General features: G+C 47.8%; 1 protein-coding gene across 2 annotated transcripts in view; it reads right to left on the bottom strand.

Moving 5' to 3' along the window:
- LOC140185638 (STE20-like serine/threonine-protein kinase) overlaps positions 1 to 15,441 on the bottom strand; it is a 128,384-nt gene that overhangs the window by 19,344 nt on the left and 93,599 nt on the right. The window contains exons 11-13 of one of the 2 annotated variants that reach the window (XM_072239076.1): positions 14,294 to 14,417; positions 10,825 to 11,004; positions 4,416 to 4,508 (exon numbers count right to left, since the gene is read on the bottom strand). In XM_072239076.1, coding sequence (XP_072095177.1) covers positions 4,416 to 4,508; positions 10,825 to 11,004; positions 14,294 to 14,417 — 397 coding nt within the window. The remainder of the gene's footprint in view (positions 1 to 4,415; positions 4,509 to 10,824; positions 11,005 to 14,293; positions 14,418 to 15,441) is intronic. The other variant, XM_072239077.1, reaches the window with a different exon arrangement.

Below are 15,441 nucleotides of genomic sequence, written 5' to 3'. Positions count from 1 at the left end.
CTCCCCCTCTTGTGCTCTTATGATTGAATAAGATAAAGAAAGCAGATAAGGTTGTGCTAGGGTTAAGGCCAGCTCCATCACAGGCTTAACCATCTCCACCTCGAGGACATCTTCAAGAGGTAATGTCTCACGAAGGCAGCATCTATCATTAAGTCCCTCACCGTCTGAGACCTGCCTTGTTCTCATACCTGCCTCAGGGAGTACGTAACCCATCTGCAAACCCACACTCAGCTTCTCCCATCTGTCAAAGGATTTCTGAATGATGCACGAACCCATCAATATTACCTCATTATTACCTTTATTTTGCAGTATTTACTTACTTTGTAAGTTATAGAATCTGATGTTTTCTCTTTGATCGAATGGTACAGCAGACTCAATGGGCCAGATGGCTTAATTGTGTTTCTGTGTCTTATTTCACCTCATATAGGACACTGATAAGAAACATGACTCTCATTGTGAAAATGGGAGAGGGCTGAATTCGAGTAAGGCAGGACCTAGCAGAAGTAGATGGGGAACAACTGCTAGAGATGAAAATGTTCAATAGATTAGGGCAGCTTTAAGACAAGGCATTAAGAGTTCACAGTCCTCATGTCCCTGTAAGGGCAAAAAACAAATTTGGGAAGGTTGGGGAACCCTGGTTTACAAAATAAACTAAAACTTTCTTCAGAAATAAGAAGGAATGTCAGCATTTTGTTTCCAATGAGTTCTTGTGGGGGACATATAAGACCATAAGACATAGGAGCAAAATAAAGCTATTTGGCCCATCGAGTCCTCGCTGCCATTTTATCATAGCTGATCCCAGGATCCCATTCAACCCCATACACCTGTCCTCTCACCATATCCTTTGATGCCCCGATCAATCAGGAATCTCTCAACTCCCACTTTAAATATACCCATGGACTTGGCCTCCACCGCAATCTGTGGCAGAGCATTCCACAGGTTCACCACTCTTTGGCTAACAAAATCCTCCTTACTTCTGTTCTAAAAGGTTGCCCCTTAGTATTGAGGCTGTGCCCTCTAGTTTAGATACCCCACCAGAAAAAACATCCCTTCCACATCCATCTAGTCCTTTCAACATTTGGTAGGTTTCAATGAGATCCTCAAGCATTTTTCTAATTTCCAGTGAGTACAGGCCCAAAGCTGCCAAACGCTCCTCATATGTTAACTCCGTCATTCCCGGAATCACCCTCATGAACCTCCTCTGGACTCTCTCTAATGACAATACATCCTTTCTGCGATAAGGGGCACAAAACTGTTGACAATATTCCAAATGCGGCCCGATTAGTGTCTTATAAAGCTTCAGCATTATCTCCTTGTTTTTATATTCTATTCCCCTTGAAATAAATGCCAACATTGCATTTGCCTTCTTTACCACAGACTCAACCTGTGAATTAATCTTCTGGGAGTCTTGCATGAGGACTCCCAAGTTCTTTTGCACCTATGACATAGGAGAGAACTTGAGAAGTTAGGAGAGCAGCAGCGTGGATCGAGAATTATCTTGGTACTCAGGATTACAGAGAATCCCAACATATTTAAAATATATTTATAAAGTTTATTAGAAGCAAGAGGGTAGCTATTCAATTCCTTCCATCTTCCTCCCTTCCTCCCTCACAGATGCTGCTCAGCTCACTGAGTTTCTCCAGCAAATTGGATGAGAATACAGGTTGTCTGATTAGACAGTTTGCTGCCAACAGAAAAATTAGTGGAGTACTAGTCAATTAAGAAGTTGTGAAAAGTCAGGGAGACATTGAACAGCTGGAAAGTTGGGCAGATCAATGGGAGATGGAATTTAATTTAGACACATGTGAGCCATTGCATTCTGCAACATCAAATGTTAATTAAAATCATTTATACATAGATATTCTGGCAACACACTTGTGATTCTTTTCCAGCCCACACAGCACCACCATGAAGTACAGCTTCTCTTCTCCTCATGGTTCTGATAGGGCCAGTGGATATTCTGTCTGTGGACTCACTGGTGGAAATTTGCATAGAAGATGAGACAGCATTCAGTAATGAGCTAACCCAGCACAGCCCCTGAAGGCACGAGGGTAATCAGTAATGTCCGAGAACAGATAAAGGAAATTTTTCAGGAAGGATAGAAGACCAGGGGTGGGAGGCAAACAGTCGAGGATTAGTTGATACAGAGAGGTTGGGGGAGCAGATCAGATATTGGCACTCAAGAGAAGGCAGGATTGGTAATTGGCAGTGGGTGGCAGGCAGGGTGCTTGTTGCCAGTGAGTGGCTGTCAGGCAGATAGGGACAGGTGCGCAGCTTGGATGGAAATCTAGTTGCTTGGGTGTTGGTTGTTTCTAGATGGTGGGACTCCACAATAGAACCCGGAATATACCATCTTGCTGTGGATATCAGTTGCACACGTCAGAGGTCTCCATGTGTTGATGTCAGACCATGGAGGATCCCATACAACAGTTAGAACTTCAAACAACTCAGATAGGAACCAATTATCAATGAAATTGGGTTGCACAGCTTTCAAAGACACAGTACACGTGGTCTACTTCCCTGGCAGTGACAACGTAAGACCATAGTCAACGTAGACTCCTGTTTATTACCATTTACCTCGGATTGTGGAACAGTTATACATGATGCTACATGTGAACATACCTCCATCCAAGCACCACAGAAGTGCTCATCACTGAGAGGTTTGCAATGACACAGCGCTGATAGAGACTAGCTACATTTGTACAGCGGCATGCAAAAGGTTGGGCAACCCTGGTCAAAATTTCTGTTACTGTGAATAGCTAAGCGCGTAAAAGATGACCTGATTTCCAAAAGGCATAAAGTTAAAGATGACACTTTTCTTTAATATTTTAAGCAAGATTACTTTTTTATTTCCATCTTTTGCAGTTTCAAAATAACAAAAAAGGAGAAGGGCCCGAAGCAAAAGTTTGGGCACCCTGCATGGTCAGTACTTAGTAACACCCCCTTTGGCAAGTATCACAGCCTGTAAACGCTTTTTGTAGCCAGCTAAGAGTCTTTCCATTCTTGTTTGGAGGATTTTTGCCCATTCTTCCTTGCAAAAGGCCTCTAGTTCTGTGAGATTCTTGGGCTGTCTTGCATACACTGCTCTTTTGAGGTCTATGTACAGATTTTCGATGTTGTTTAGGTCGGGGGACTGTGAGGGCCATGGCAAAACCTTCAGCTTGCACCTCTTGAGGTAGTCCATTGTGGATTTTGAGGTGTGTTTAGGATCATTATCCTGTTGTAGAAGCCATCCTCTTTTCATCTTCAGCTTTTTTACAGATGGTGTGATGTTTGCTTCCAGAATTTGCTGGTATTTAATTGAATTCATTCTTCCCTCTACCAGTGACATGTTCCCCGTGCCACTGGCTGCAACACAAGCCCAAAGCATGATTGATCCACCCCTGTGCTTCACAGTTGGAGAGGTGTTCTTTTCATGAAATTCTGCACCCTTTTTTCTCCAAGCATACCTTTGCTCATTGCGGCCAAAATTCAGCGTCAAAAGTTTGCAAAGGAACATCTAAACAAGCCTGATGCATTTTGGAAACGTGTCCTGTGGACTGATGCAGTTAAAATAGAACTTTTTGGCCGCAATGAGCAAAGGTATGTTTGGAGAAAAAAGGGTGCAGAATTTCATGAAAAATAACACCTCTCCAACCGTTAAGCATGGGAGTGGATCGATCATGCTTTAGGCTTACATTGCAGCCAGCAGCACGGGGAGCATTTCACTGGTAGAGGGGAGAATGAATTCAATTAAATACCAGCAAAGTCTGGAAGCAAACATCACACCATCTGTTAAAAAAGCTGAAGATTGAAAGAGGATGGCTTCTACAACAGGATAATGATCTTAAACACACCTCAAAATCCACAATGAACTACCTCAAGAGGCGCAAGCTGAAGGTTTTGCCATGGCCCTCACAGTCCCCTGACCTAAACAACATCGAAAATCTGTGGATAGACCTCAAAAGAGCAGTGCATGCAAGACGGCCCAAGAATCACAGATGTAGAAGCCTTTTGCAAGGAAGAATGGGCAAAAATCCTCCAAACAAGAATGGAAAGACTCTTAGCTGGCTACAAAAAGCGTTTACAAGCTGTGATACTTGCCAAAGGGGTGTTACTAAGTACTGACCATGCAGGGTGCCCAAACTTTTGCTTTGGGCCCTTTTCCTTTTTTATTTTGAAACTGTAAAAGAAGGAAATAAAAAAGTAATCTTGCTTAAAATATTAAAGAAAAGTGTCATCTTTAACTTTATGCCTTTTGGAAATCAGGTCATCTTTTACTTGCTTAGCTATTCACAGTAACAGAAATTTTGACCAGGGGTGCCCAAACTTTTGCATGCCACTGTACAGACATCAGAGGATTCCCTATCATACTAGTACACTCTTGTCAGTACAGGAGAGAGCACGGCTGATGAGTAAGGCCACTTGCTGGTTACCTGAGCATGCAAGGACTGCGAGAGCTCCTCTCGGATTCGTTTCATTTGCTCTTTTCTCTGTTCTCTGGGAAGTTTATCCACTTCATTTTTAACCTACAAGCATGCAGAGGGTTGGGGAGGTACATTCCTTTTACACGGAACATTCAGCAGAAGGTTCACAAGCCAGGTGAGCTAACTCCATGCCGTTGGTTATCACAAGGTTAGGGGTTAGTATTGCCATCCAGATCTAAGCCACCTACCTGAGATTAGAATTCTGTGCAAAGGCTACAAATTAAAAAGGCGCTTTTTTTTGGAAGACTTTTAATGTGTGAGTTTCTGGAAGGCACAAGAGGACATGCTTTATCCTGGAATTAATCTAAAAATCAAATTCTGACAGGTCTGCAGGAATGCTCCAAATTTCTCCATACATGATGAATTTGAGTGCCTGTAATGTAGGGAGAGTAACAGGTCATAGACGGTGGATTCCTTACTGGTATCACTGAGGGAGAAGTGATGGCCACAACATATGCAGGCAGCCATAATAATAGTGAACACCTCTTATAGCACTCAGAGCCTTGGCGTAACCTCTCACTCCGTGATGGAGTGGAATTCCATCGCTCTGGAGTGAGTTCACATCTGTGAAGTGGGGCATGAGCCCTTTGCCTTCCACTTCTCACGTGGATGGCCTGACATCGGGAAAGGTGAGTAAACACCAAACATACTTTAGTTTTTGGTAAATATGAATTGCTTTGAGTATACTTTCTCAGAACTCACATATTAAAAGGAAGTTTTATGGAGAGCAGCACAGTATAGTCTGCAGCAATGTGACCTGGAACACAGAAAGGGCGTGGAGTCTCCACGGTGACAGCACTGCAGAGTACGACAAGCTTAGTATTTAACTCTTCCACTAATCAACAGCAAGCAGCCACCAAGCAAAGCACTGCCCCACATAAGAAACCCAACATCTCCAATATTTCTCCACCTGTACAGGGACTCTGCCCATAACAGATCAAGCTTTTGCCTTGAAGTTCTCCACTTGGGGCAAAAGGGAGGAAAATGGGAGCAACTGGATACAGAATTGGGTTAAAAGTTAAAGCTACAAGTGCCCAAAGGAAGGTGTCAGAAGCAGCTTGGTGACTAGATCTTTCCAGAAGCACTAGAGTTCTCCAAATAGAAGTTTGTCTTCCTTCAATTACTTAAACGTAGGAGGGTGAATACAACACCACGTTAGTAGAGAGAGTTAAGGAAGAGGGTTATGGCAGAATAACTAAAAGGTTGTTCACTACAGAGAAAGGCTTTCTGCTGGCAAAAGACCGAGATAGATATCTCAGTTGCTTGGTGTCTAGATGGCCTAACTGTGCCTCGGCTGTAAAATTTACCATGAACAAAGGGAGAATTCTCCCACCACATTGCATAATCCAGAGTGGGGTGCTTCAGAAAGACTCACAACTCAAATGGGTTAATGTGCGACAGAGACTGCACAGTGCTGCTGTGCCCCACATTGTACGCTGACCTGTGAGTTTGCCAGCACCACTCTGCATCCCCTCTTCAAAGGGGATATTGACAGACAATGGGCTAAGGTTAGCAAAGTGTGGGACAGGCACAGAGATATGGGTGAGACTTGAAGGAGGCTCTGTATTTGCCAATCTCTGCCTCACAGCTCCAGCCAGGAAGCAGTTATGTTTCGTCCTATGTTCCCAATATTCAGGATCAGAGGACTATCCCAACCCAACAAACACACGGGGCAGGATTCGCACTCTTCACTGCAAATATTTCCAAATGGATATCCAATGTTGGGAAAGACTGAAATTAACTATGGCCCCCTCGTTCCTCGCTCCTCATTGAGTTGCTTTCTCTGATGCCAATCCTACTTTAATAAGCACACCAAGCAACTGTGCTGCCTTAGTTCTGGGAGGAATGTCCAGCAGAAAGAGAAGTTGGACTAGCCACCTGTTACCCCGTCACCACACCACACACCGAGCCCCCAGTTAGCATACCAAGGTGTACAAACCAAAAACACAAACATGTGAAATGCATATACATCAACAGAAAATCAGCAACAATATCTATAAAACATTAACAGTAACAAAAATGAAACAGTGGTGGCCTGGTACCAGAGCACATGCTACAAACTTGCCGACTGTACTGATAACCTAGCTCCTCTGTCACTCTCCACCTGCTGTGAAGGTCAGCTGCACTGCTGACTAGACCCATTTATACAGTACCTACATGGAGCACACTATCTGTCTCTGGTACCAGTCCTCCAGTGTACAACAATGCCATGCAACAGAATATAACTTCAGAGGACAGACCCTACAACACTTACCTGTGCAGAAACACCCGCCCCCAACTGGCACTGGGTGCACAATAATGATCTTTTTAAAATTCTGTGGTGGATACTAATGTGACACTTCCCCATCCTGAATCTCTGCCACCTCCACAAGTTTTCAGATCATTGTAGTTTCTGTTACACTGTTCTCACTCACTCATGGGTCAGGTACAGATTAGGTGGGTGCATATGGGTCAGGTACAGATAGAGCTGCCTGTGCCTGACACTGTCCATCACTCACTCCCGGGACAGGGACAGATTGGGCAGGTGCAGATAGAGCTCCCTACTCTCCCTACACTGTTCATCACTCACGGGATAGTGACAAATTAGGCGGGTACAGATGGAGCTTCTCTCTCCCAGTACACCGTTCACCATTCACTCCCAGGCAGAGACAGATTGGATAGGTACAGATGGGGCAGGTACATCTGCAGATAGAGCTTCCCTCGCCCCTGACACTATCCATCACTCACTCCCAGGACAGGAGCAGATAGAGCTCTCCCTACACTGTCCATCACTCACTCCCGGGGCAGGGACAGATTGGGCAGGTGCAGATAGAGTTCCCCACACCTTCTATAGTGTCTATCACTCATTCTGGGCAGGGACAAATGGGTCAGGCGGAGAAACAGAGCTTCCCTCTCCCACTACACTGTCCATCACTCACTCCGAGCAGGGACAAATGGGTCAGGCAGACAAATAGAGCTTCCCTCTCCCACAACACTGTCCATCACTCACTCCCAGGAAAGGGTCAGATGGAGCAAGTACAGATAAAACTTCCCCTACACCATCCATAACTCACTTTCGTGACAGGAACAGATTGGCCAAGTGTAGATAGATCTCCCCTCTCCACTACACTGTCCATCACTCACTCTGGGCAGGGACAGATTGGGCAGATACAGATAGAGCTCCTCTTTCCCACTACACTGTCCATCACTCACTCCTGGAGTCAGGTACAGATGGAGCTCCCCCAACATTGTCAGTCACTCTCTCCCAGGGCAAGGACAGATGGAGCTTCCCCTGCACCGTCCATTGCCCTCCCCTGGGTCAGGTACAGACAGAGCTCCCCTCTCCCTCTACACCAGTGGTCCCCAACGTCCAGGCCGCGGACTGATACATTGCAGCGAAGAATGCAGTGGTGCAGCAGTAGCCGGAATGCACCCAGCACATCTTTAAGAAAAAAGCCGAAATAAACAAGCTAGTTAATTAGGTGCCGCCCGGCGCGTAAATGTCGGCCCAGATCAGAGGTGATGGGGGTGGAGCTCTGATGGGATGAGAGGCGTGGTGGATGGAGGACGGAGGGAATTCTGGTGCCTGAACCTGGGTGTGGGTGGGAGGAAGCAGGCTGTGGAGTGGATAGACAACAGTGCACCAAGGTGGCTAGAGTTGGGGGGGGGGGGGGAGGGCAGTGTTCAAGTGGATTAAGGTGAAGACTCTAGGGTGCAGGAGGAGGGAGAGTGACATGAGCCACTCAAGGAGACAGATGACCTTCATCACTCTGTCTGTGGGGATCGGAGACTGTGTGGGACGAGGACAGAGGTGATACTGCAGCCAACACCACCGACACTCCCTGCACACCAGTGCTGGTCAGGTGTTTCACATTCCAATCCCAATCTGTGGTCTAGATATCATGTCCAGAGAATAGGTGAAGAGAGATGACCCTTCTGTACTTGATGGTCTGTCCCTGCCCAATTACAGTGTTGCCATCTTCACGCTGATTTGGCCGTAACCAAACACCAGGCCTGGCGAAGGTTAGGTAGCACAGGACTGACAATAACTTTGTCCCAGCACAATGCGCAGACCCCACCCACAAAGGGAGATAACCCATCACAAGCAGCAGATGGAATGTCTCACATTGTTTGTCAAACCCCTGCACGCAGACAGAGTAAAGAATGACCAGAAAGATCACCGAGCAGAGAGGTACCACAGTGAGGTTCAATTGGGCATATTCCTGTAGACAACAGGCTGCCATGACAATCATCAGGATACTTTACCCTGAGGCTGGAAGTTGATAAATCACTCATTTACAGGGGTTAGTGATCAGTGAGGTGGGGTGTTAGCAGATATCAGAAACAATGTTCTCCAAACTGATCCATGTCATGGCAATTAGAAGATAGTGAGATGCACAGCATAGCCTTGCCTGGCAATAACGTCAGGCTTCCACAACCAAAGAGGTAATTCTCTCAAGATTAAAACCTAGCGCACACAAATTACCTCTCAATAAATACCTGGCACATTAGTACAGGATTCATTGAAATCAAAGAGTTCAATGCGAAGCTGAAAAAATAGTGTGAGAGCAATAGGATTCTGGTGAGGAAGAGGGAGTTATTCCACTGGGAGGGGCTTTCCTTAAATCAGGCTGGGACCAGCGTCCAGGGGAATCACGGAACCATCATTGTAGGTAAAGCAAGAAACGAACCCATTAGTCGAAGGATTGACAAGAGAGGTCACCACCACCACCAGATACATGAGCAGTACATGTCTGAATGTCTTTACTAGAGTAGTTTGAAATGGCAACGCTGCAATACACCCTGGCAGAGCTCCCTCTGTAAAGCACCTGGGTCCTCACACTCCCTGAGAGCCGGTACACACAGCTGTAGATCCTGTGAACGTCTGGGAGTCCTGCCAGTTCTGTACCCACTGTAACACCTGCTGTGTGTTACACCCAGCACTGAAGGTCTGGGCCGATCACAGAAAACCAACTACACACCGGAGAAAGGGGACTGCAGTTTGGGCCCAGAGCCCAGGCACTGGCTTGGCTTTGAAATTGTTCATCAACGTGGCCTATCTTGTCAAAGGACAGATTGTTGGAGTCTGTCTGGCCCAGGCTGGGTACAGTGCCAGCACTGGGGTAAAGGTGTGGTTCATCTACACTAGTCTCCTTCTGGTGCTGTGCACTCCCCTCAGAGAGCACACTGACTGCCCCACCCTCCCCTTGTGCAATGCACTGACTGCCCCACCCTCCCATTGGACAGCACACTGACTGCCCCATCGTCCCACTGGACAGCACACTGACTGCCCCAACCTTCCATCAAACAGCACACTGTCTGCCCCACCCTACCCTTGTGCAATGCACTGTCTGCCCCACCCTACCCTTGTGCAATGCACTGACTGCCCCACCCTCCCATTGGACAGCACACTGACTGCCCCACCATCCCATTGGGCAGCACACTGACTGCCCCACCGTCCCATTGGGCTGCACACTGACTGCCCCAACCTTCCATCAAACAGCGCACTGTCTGCTTCACCCTCCCATTGGACAGCACACTGTCTGCTTCACCCTCCCATTGGACAGCACACTGACTGCCCCACCATCCCATTGGGCTGCACACTGACTGCCCCACCATCCCATTGGGCTGCACACTGACTGCCCCACCATCCCACTGGGCTGCACACTGACTGCCCCACCATCCCATTGGGCAGCACACTGACTGCCCCAACCTTCCATCAAACAGCGCACTGTCTGCTTCACCCTCCCATTGGGCTGCACACTGACTGCCCCACCATCCCATTGGGCAGCACACTGACTGCCCCACCATCCCATTGGGCTGCACATTGACTGCCCCACCATCCCATTGGGCAGCACACTGACTGCCCCACCATCCCATTGGGCTGCACACTGACTGCCCCACCATCCCATTGGGCAGCACACTGACTGCCCCACCATCCCATTGGGCAGCACACTGACTGCCCCACCATCCCATTGGGCTGCACATTGACTGCCCCACCATCCCATTGGGCAGCACACTGACTGCCCCACCATCCCATTGGGCTGCACATTGACTGCTCCACCATCCCATTGGGCAGCACACTGACTGCCCCACCATCCCATTGGGCTGCACATTGACTGCTCCACCATCCCATTGGGCTGCACACTGACTGCCCCACCATCCCATTGGGCTGCACACTGACTGCCCCACCATCCCATTGGACAGCACACTGGCTGCCCCACCATCCCATTGGGCTGCACACTGACTGCCCCACCATCCCATTGGGCTGCACATTGACTGCCCCACCCTCCCCTTCGACAGCAAACTAACTGTCCCTCCCTTCCCTCAGGCAGTGTAACGTTTCCTGCCCACTGGTTCCTCCAACATCGCTTCTTACCTCCTTTTTGCGATTCTTTAACATACTCTGGAACTTGGAAAGCTCCTTCTCCTGATCGGATTTAATCCTCTTTGCTTCGTCCCGCAGCCGGGTTGTATGATCCTGCTCAAGGCGCTCGATGGTCTGCTTCTGCTGCCGCTCCAGGTTCTCGATGTCCTGGTCGTATTGACGCTTCTTACTCTGTCGAGGAAGAGCACCATCTCACAACAGTCCCCAGTGGTGGTCCATCTAAACCATCTCACCTCCAGCCTATCCCACAACTGTTCCCAGCTGTGCTCCAATAAAACCTCCAACCCATCCCACAACCGTTCCCAATGGTGCTTCATCCCACCTCCGACCCATCCAACAGCCATTCCCAATGGTACTCCATGAAACCTCCAACTCATCCCACAACCATTCCTACTGATGCTCCATTATACCTCCAATCCATCCCACAACCGTTCCCAATGGTGCTTCATCCAACCTCCAACCCATCCCACTTAACCGTCACCAGTCTCCAGTTCACGGTGATAAGTCCAACGTACATGTCTACCTAAAAAAGTGTTGGGAAGGGAGGAATAGGACACAGGTAGGCTGGGGGGGGGGGGTTGGGTCCACAATGGGGGAAATCAGTTTGATCTCATGTTAGGGAGAATGGAGAGAATCAGATTGAGGAGGGCTTGGTGGAAACCAGTAAGGGGTATTGAATAAGGGTGCAGAATTAAATTGTGATTTTTCTGGTAGTTTAACTTTCCTATGATTGCTTGTATTTTTTTATAATCACTTACTTACATGTGATTGCTCAGTGAATTTTCCAGTAGTTGTGGTACAGCTGCTTCCATACTTTTTCCAGAAGCCTCTTAGTTTTTCTATGGCAGGAGTCACCACTCTTTGATCTGGCTATTTTATAGGCTAATTGTTATCACCAGAATGTTACTATCCAGTGTTTGAAGGAAGGGATAGATGCAGTGATTTGGTGCTTGGGAGGGGGGCAAGTTTTCAGCCAATTTCAGCAGGAAAGGAAACTTTCTGGTGCTGGGGAGGGAAGGGAGATGGAATTGATAACTGTGGGAAGCACTGTCCAGCAATAGGAAAGGAAGGTATAAACAATCGTGGCAAACAACTGCAGGCTTTTTAAAGTTGAACAAACAAGTGGGGTGTGGAACACTTTGGGATCTGTCACAGAAAGCAATAGAAGAGAAAATCTTGACAAATTGGGAATTAATAAAAATAGCAGATTTTAACTATGCAGAGGAAGATTAGGAAGCACAGCTGTAGGACTTAAAATAGTTGAGAATTTACAGAATGCAGTCAAGACGACGATTTATTCTCTGCGGCTGACTGCAATGCAGAACTCTGGGTGGTCAGCAATTAAATTGAAAGGGAAATACTGATAATAGCAAACAAAAAAATTAGCTGTAACAATGAAAAGATTTATATCGAGGAGGCAGGTTAGCTGTGATCACTTTTAGGCTGGACACTGTGCCAGGGGAATCTCATCAGAATGTGGAGGATATTTCACATTATATTGCCACTGTAGGAATCTGCCAAGGGACAGCCAGACTGGCCAGTGGGGTAGCAGTCAAATTAAACTGAAATAGTTAATGCAGACAACAAAATTGAGGATACGTAAATAGCTATTTGCAGCATATATACAAATTAACTAAAAAAGTAGAACCTACGACATCAGAGAGAAAATAGAACTCTGGTGACAGGTGACAAGAAGCAGCAAAAGGTCACATTCATGACCAACAAATGGTAGTTGGTGAAGTTCCCATGTACAAATCTGGGACTATGGCTGCTCTCCATATATAGAGATCATCTGGACTTGTAGGGGGCATCAAAATCTCGTTTGTTTATTTACTTATTTATTTATATTTAAAGATATAGCGCGGCATAGGACCTTCTTTCTACGCCACACAGCAACTCCTGACAATTCTAATTTAACCTTAATCTAATCACAGGACAATTTACAATGACCAGTTAAGCTACTCATCTTTGGACTGCAAGAGGAAACCAGAGAATTGGGAGAAAACTCACACATTCCACGGGGTGGAAGCACAGAGACTCCTTAAAGAGGACACCAGGATTGAACTCCAAATTCCAAGACCCTGAGTTATAATAGCGTCCGAGTTAGACAGACGGAAAAGCACTTGAGGTACTATTGTGGTATCAATGTAGTTGTAGGGGTTTGGGTTTGATCACTGCACTGGACCAGAAACATAGAGTTCAAGTCCAAGTTCAGCAACTGAAGAATGTAAATAAATATGGAATCTAATGAAATCTAATCTCACTAACAACATATCCAAGATTACTGGGCTAATTACAAACTCACCTGGATCTCTACTGTAAATACAAGAGATTCTGCAGATGCTGGAAATCCAGAGCAACACATACAAGATGCTGAAGGAAGCATCTATGGAAGAAATACCAACATTTCTGGGCTGAAATGTCAACTGTTTATTCATTTCCACTGATGCTGCCTGACCTGCTGAGTTCCTCCAGCATTTTGTGCAAGTTGCTCTAGTTCATTATTGTGCTTCAGAGGAGGAAATTTGCTGTTGTTACCAGAAGTACATTAGTAACCTAAATGGGTTTGTAAAACAAACAGAAAAGCAAAGAAAGACTAATTCGATATAAAAATATTTTTTGGCACACTTAAGAAGAATGTGCTGAATTTTCTCTTTACAATAGAAAATGAGTGAAAATTGTGGGGCGCAATATTGGTGTGGCAGTTAGCACGATGCGATTACAGACCGGGGTGTCGGAGTTCAGAGTTCAATTCTGGCATTCTCTATAAGAAAGTTTGTACTTTCTAACCGTGTGCACACAGGTTACCTCCAGGTACTCCAGTTTCCTCCCACTGTCCAAAGACGTACCGGTTCGTAGATTCATTGGTCATTGTAAATTTTCCTGTGATTAGGCTAGGGTTAAAATCGGTGGGTTGCTGGGTGACACAGCGTGGTGGGCTGTTCTGCGCTGTAACTCTTAAATAAAAAATAAATCAAATAAAAGCCCACTGCACATTAACCAGATGGCACGGGGCAAGGGAGGTGAAATGGCTTGTAATGGCAAAAGGAACTGGAAAGTAAACACAAATAATACATAACCTCTGTTAGTTAGTGGCAGTGATACAGAGATGTGCACCAGATAAAAGGGAAAAGAAGCAACACTTTTCCCAAATGGCGGTGGGAACATGCTGAACGGGTACCCAGTGAACAAGCATGAACCCAGAAAATCATGGCTGCTTTAGGCTGGAACAGGAAATAGAGATTGTCCATTCTAGTTTTTAAATGGAGCTCAAGAAACAAGGGGTTAATAATAATGTTATTTGGACATTGCGGATATTGTAGACATTTTCCCACTGTAGTTAGGATTGTTGGTTACATTGTTCTGTTAACAGCTGCCCTCCCCCCTCACCGATCCATCAGGTTCACCACACGTCAGAGTAGCCACCTCGGCACCGTGCCAACTCCGCAAACACACTCACCATCATCTCCTGCTCAAAGCGGCGGAAGATGTGCTCGCGTTGCTGCTGTAGCTTGTTGCTGAGTTGCTGCTGTGTGCGTTGCTCCTCCTTCTGTAGCAGCCTCAGCTCACGCAGCTCCTGTCGCCTGCACAGAGGGTCAGAGAGACGTCAGTGAGGGGTGCTGAGGGTCGGAGGGACATCAGTGAGGAGTGCTGACTGTCAGTGGAACGTTAGTGAGGGGTGCTCACGGTCGGAGGGACGTCAGTGAGGGGTGCTGACGGTCGGGGGACGACAGTGAGGGGTGCTGAGAGTCAGAGGGAGGTCAGTGAGGGGCGCTGACGGTCAGGGGAGGTCAGTGAGGGGTGCTGAGGGTCGGAGGGACGCCAGTGAGGGGTGCTGACGGTCAGGGGAGGTCAGTGAGAGGTGCTGAGGGTCGGAGGGACGTCAGTGAGGGGTGCTGACGGTCGGAGGGACGTCAGTGAGGGGTGCTGACGGTCGGGGGACGCCAGTGAGGGGTGCTGAGGGTCGGAGGGACGTCAGTGAGGGGTGCTGACGGTTGGGGGACATCAGTGAGGGGTGCTGAGAGTCAGAGGGAGGTCAGTGAGGGGCGCTGACGGTCAGGGGGACGTCCGTGAGGGGTGCTGACGGTCAGGGGGACGTCCGTGAGGGGCGCTGACGTTGGGGGACGCCAGTGAGGGGTGCTGAGGGTCAGGGGGGGACGTCAGTGAGGGGTGCTGAGGGTCAGGGGGATGTCAGTGAGGGGTGCTGAGGGTCAGAGGGAGGTCAGTGAGAGGCGCTGATGGTCAGGGGACGTCAGTGAGGGGTGCTGGGGGTCGGAGGGATGTCAGTGAGGAGTGCTGACGGTCAGTGGAATGTTAGTGAGGGGCGCTGACGGTCAGGGGACGTCAGTGAGGGGTGCTGAGGGTCAGGGGGGACGTCAGTGAGGGGTGCTGACGGTCGGAGGGAGGTCAGTGAGGGGCGCTGAGGGTCAGAGGGAGGTCAGTGAGGGGCGCTGACGGTCAGGGGGACGTCCGTGAGGGGCGCTGACGGTCAGGGGGAGGTCAGTGAGGGGCGCTGACGGTCAGGGGGACGTCAATGAGGGGTGCTGACGGTCGGGGGGATGTCAGTGAGGGGTGCTGACAGTCGGAGGGACGTCAGTGAGGGGTGCT

The sequence above is a fragment of the Mobula birostris genome, chromosome 21 (assembly GCF_030028105.1).
Source record: "Mobula birostris isolate sMobBir1 chromosome 21, sMobBir1.hap1, whole genome shotgun sequence".
NCBI lineage: Eukaryota > Metazoa > Chordata > Chondrichthyes > Myliobatiformes > Myliobatidae > Mobula > Mobula birostris.
Note: the sequence above shows the minus strand (reverse complement) of the source record. Positions and strands in the feature narration are given on the sequence as shown.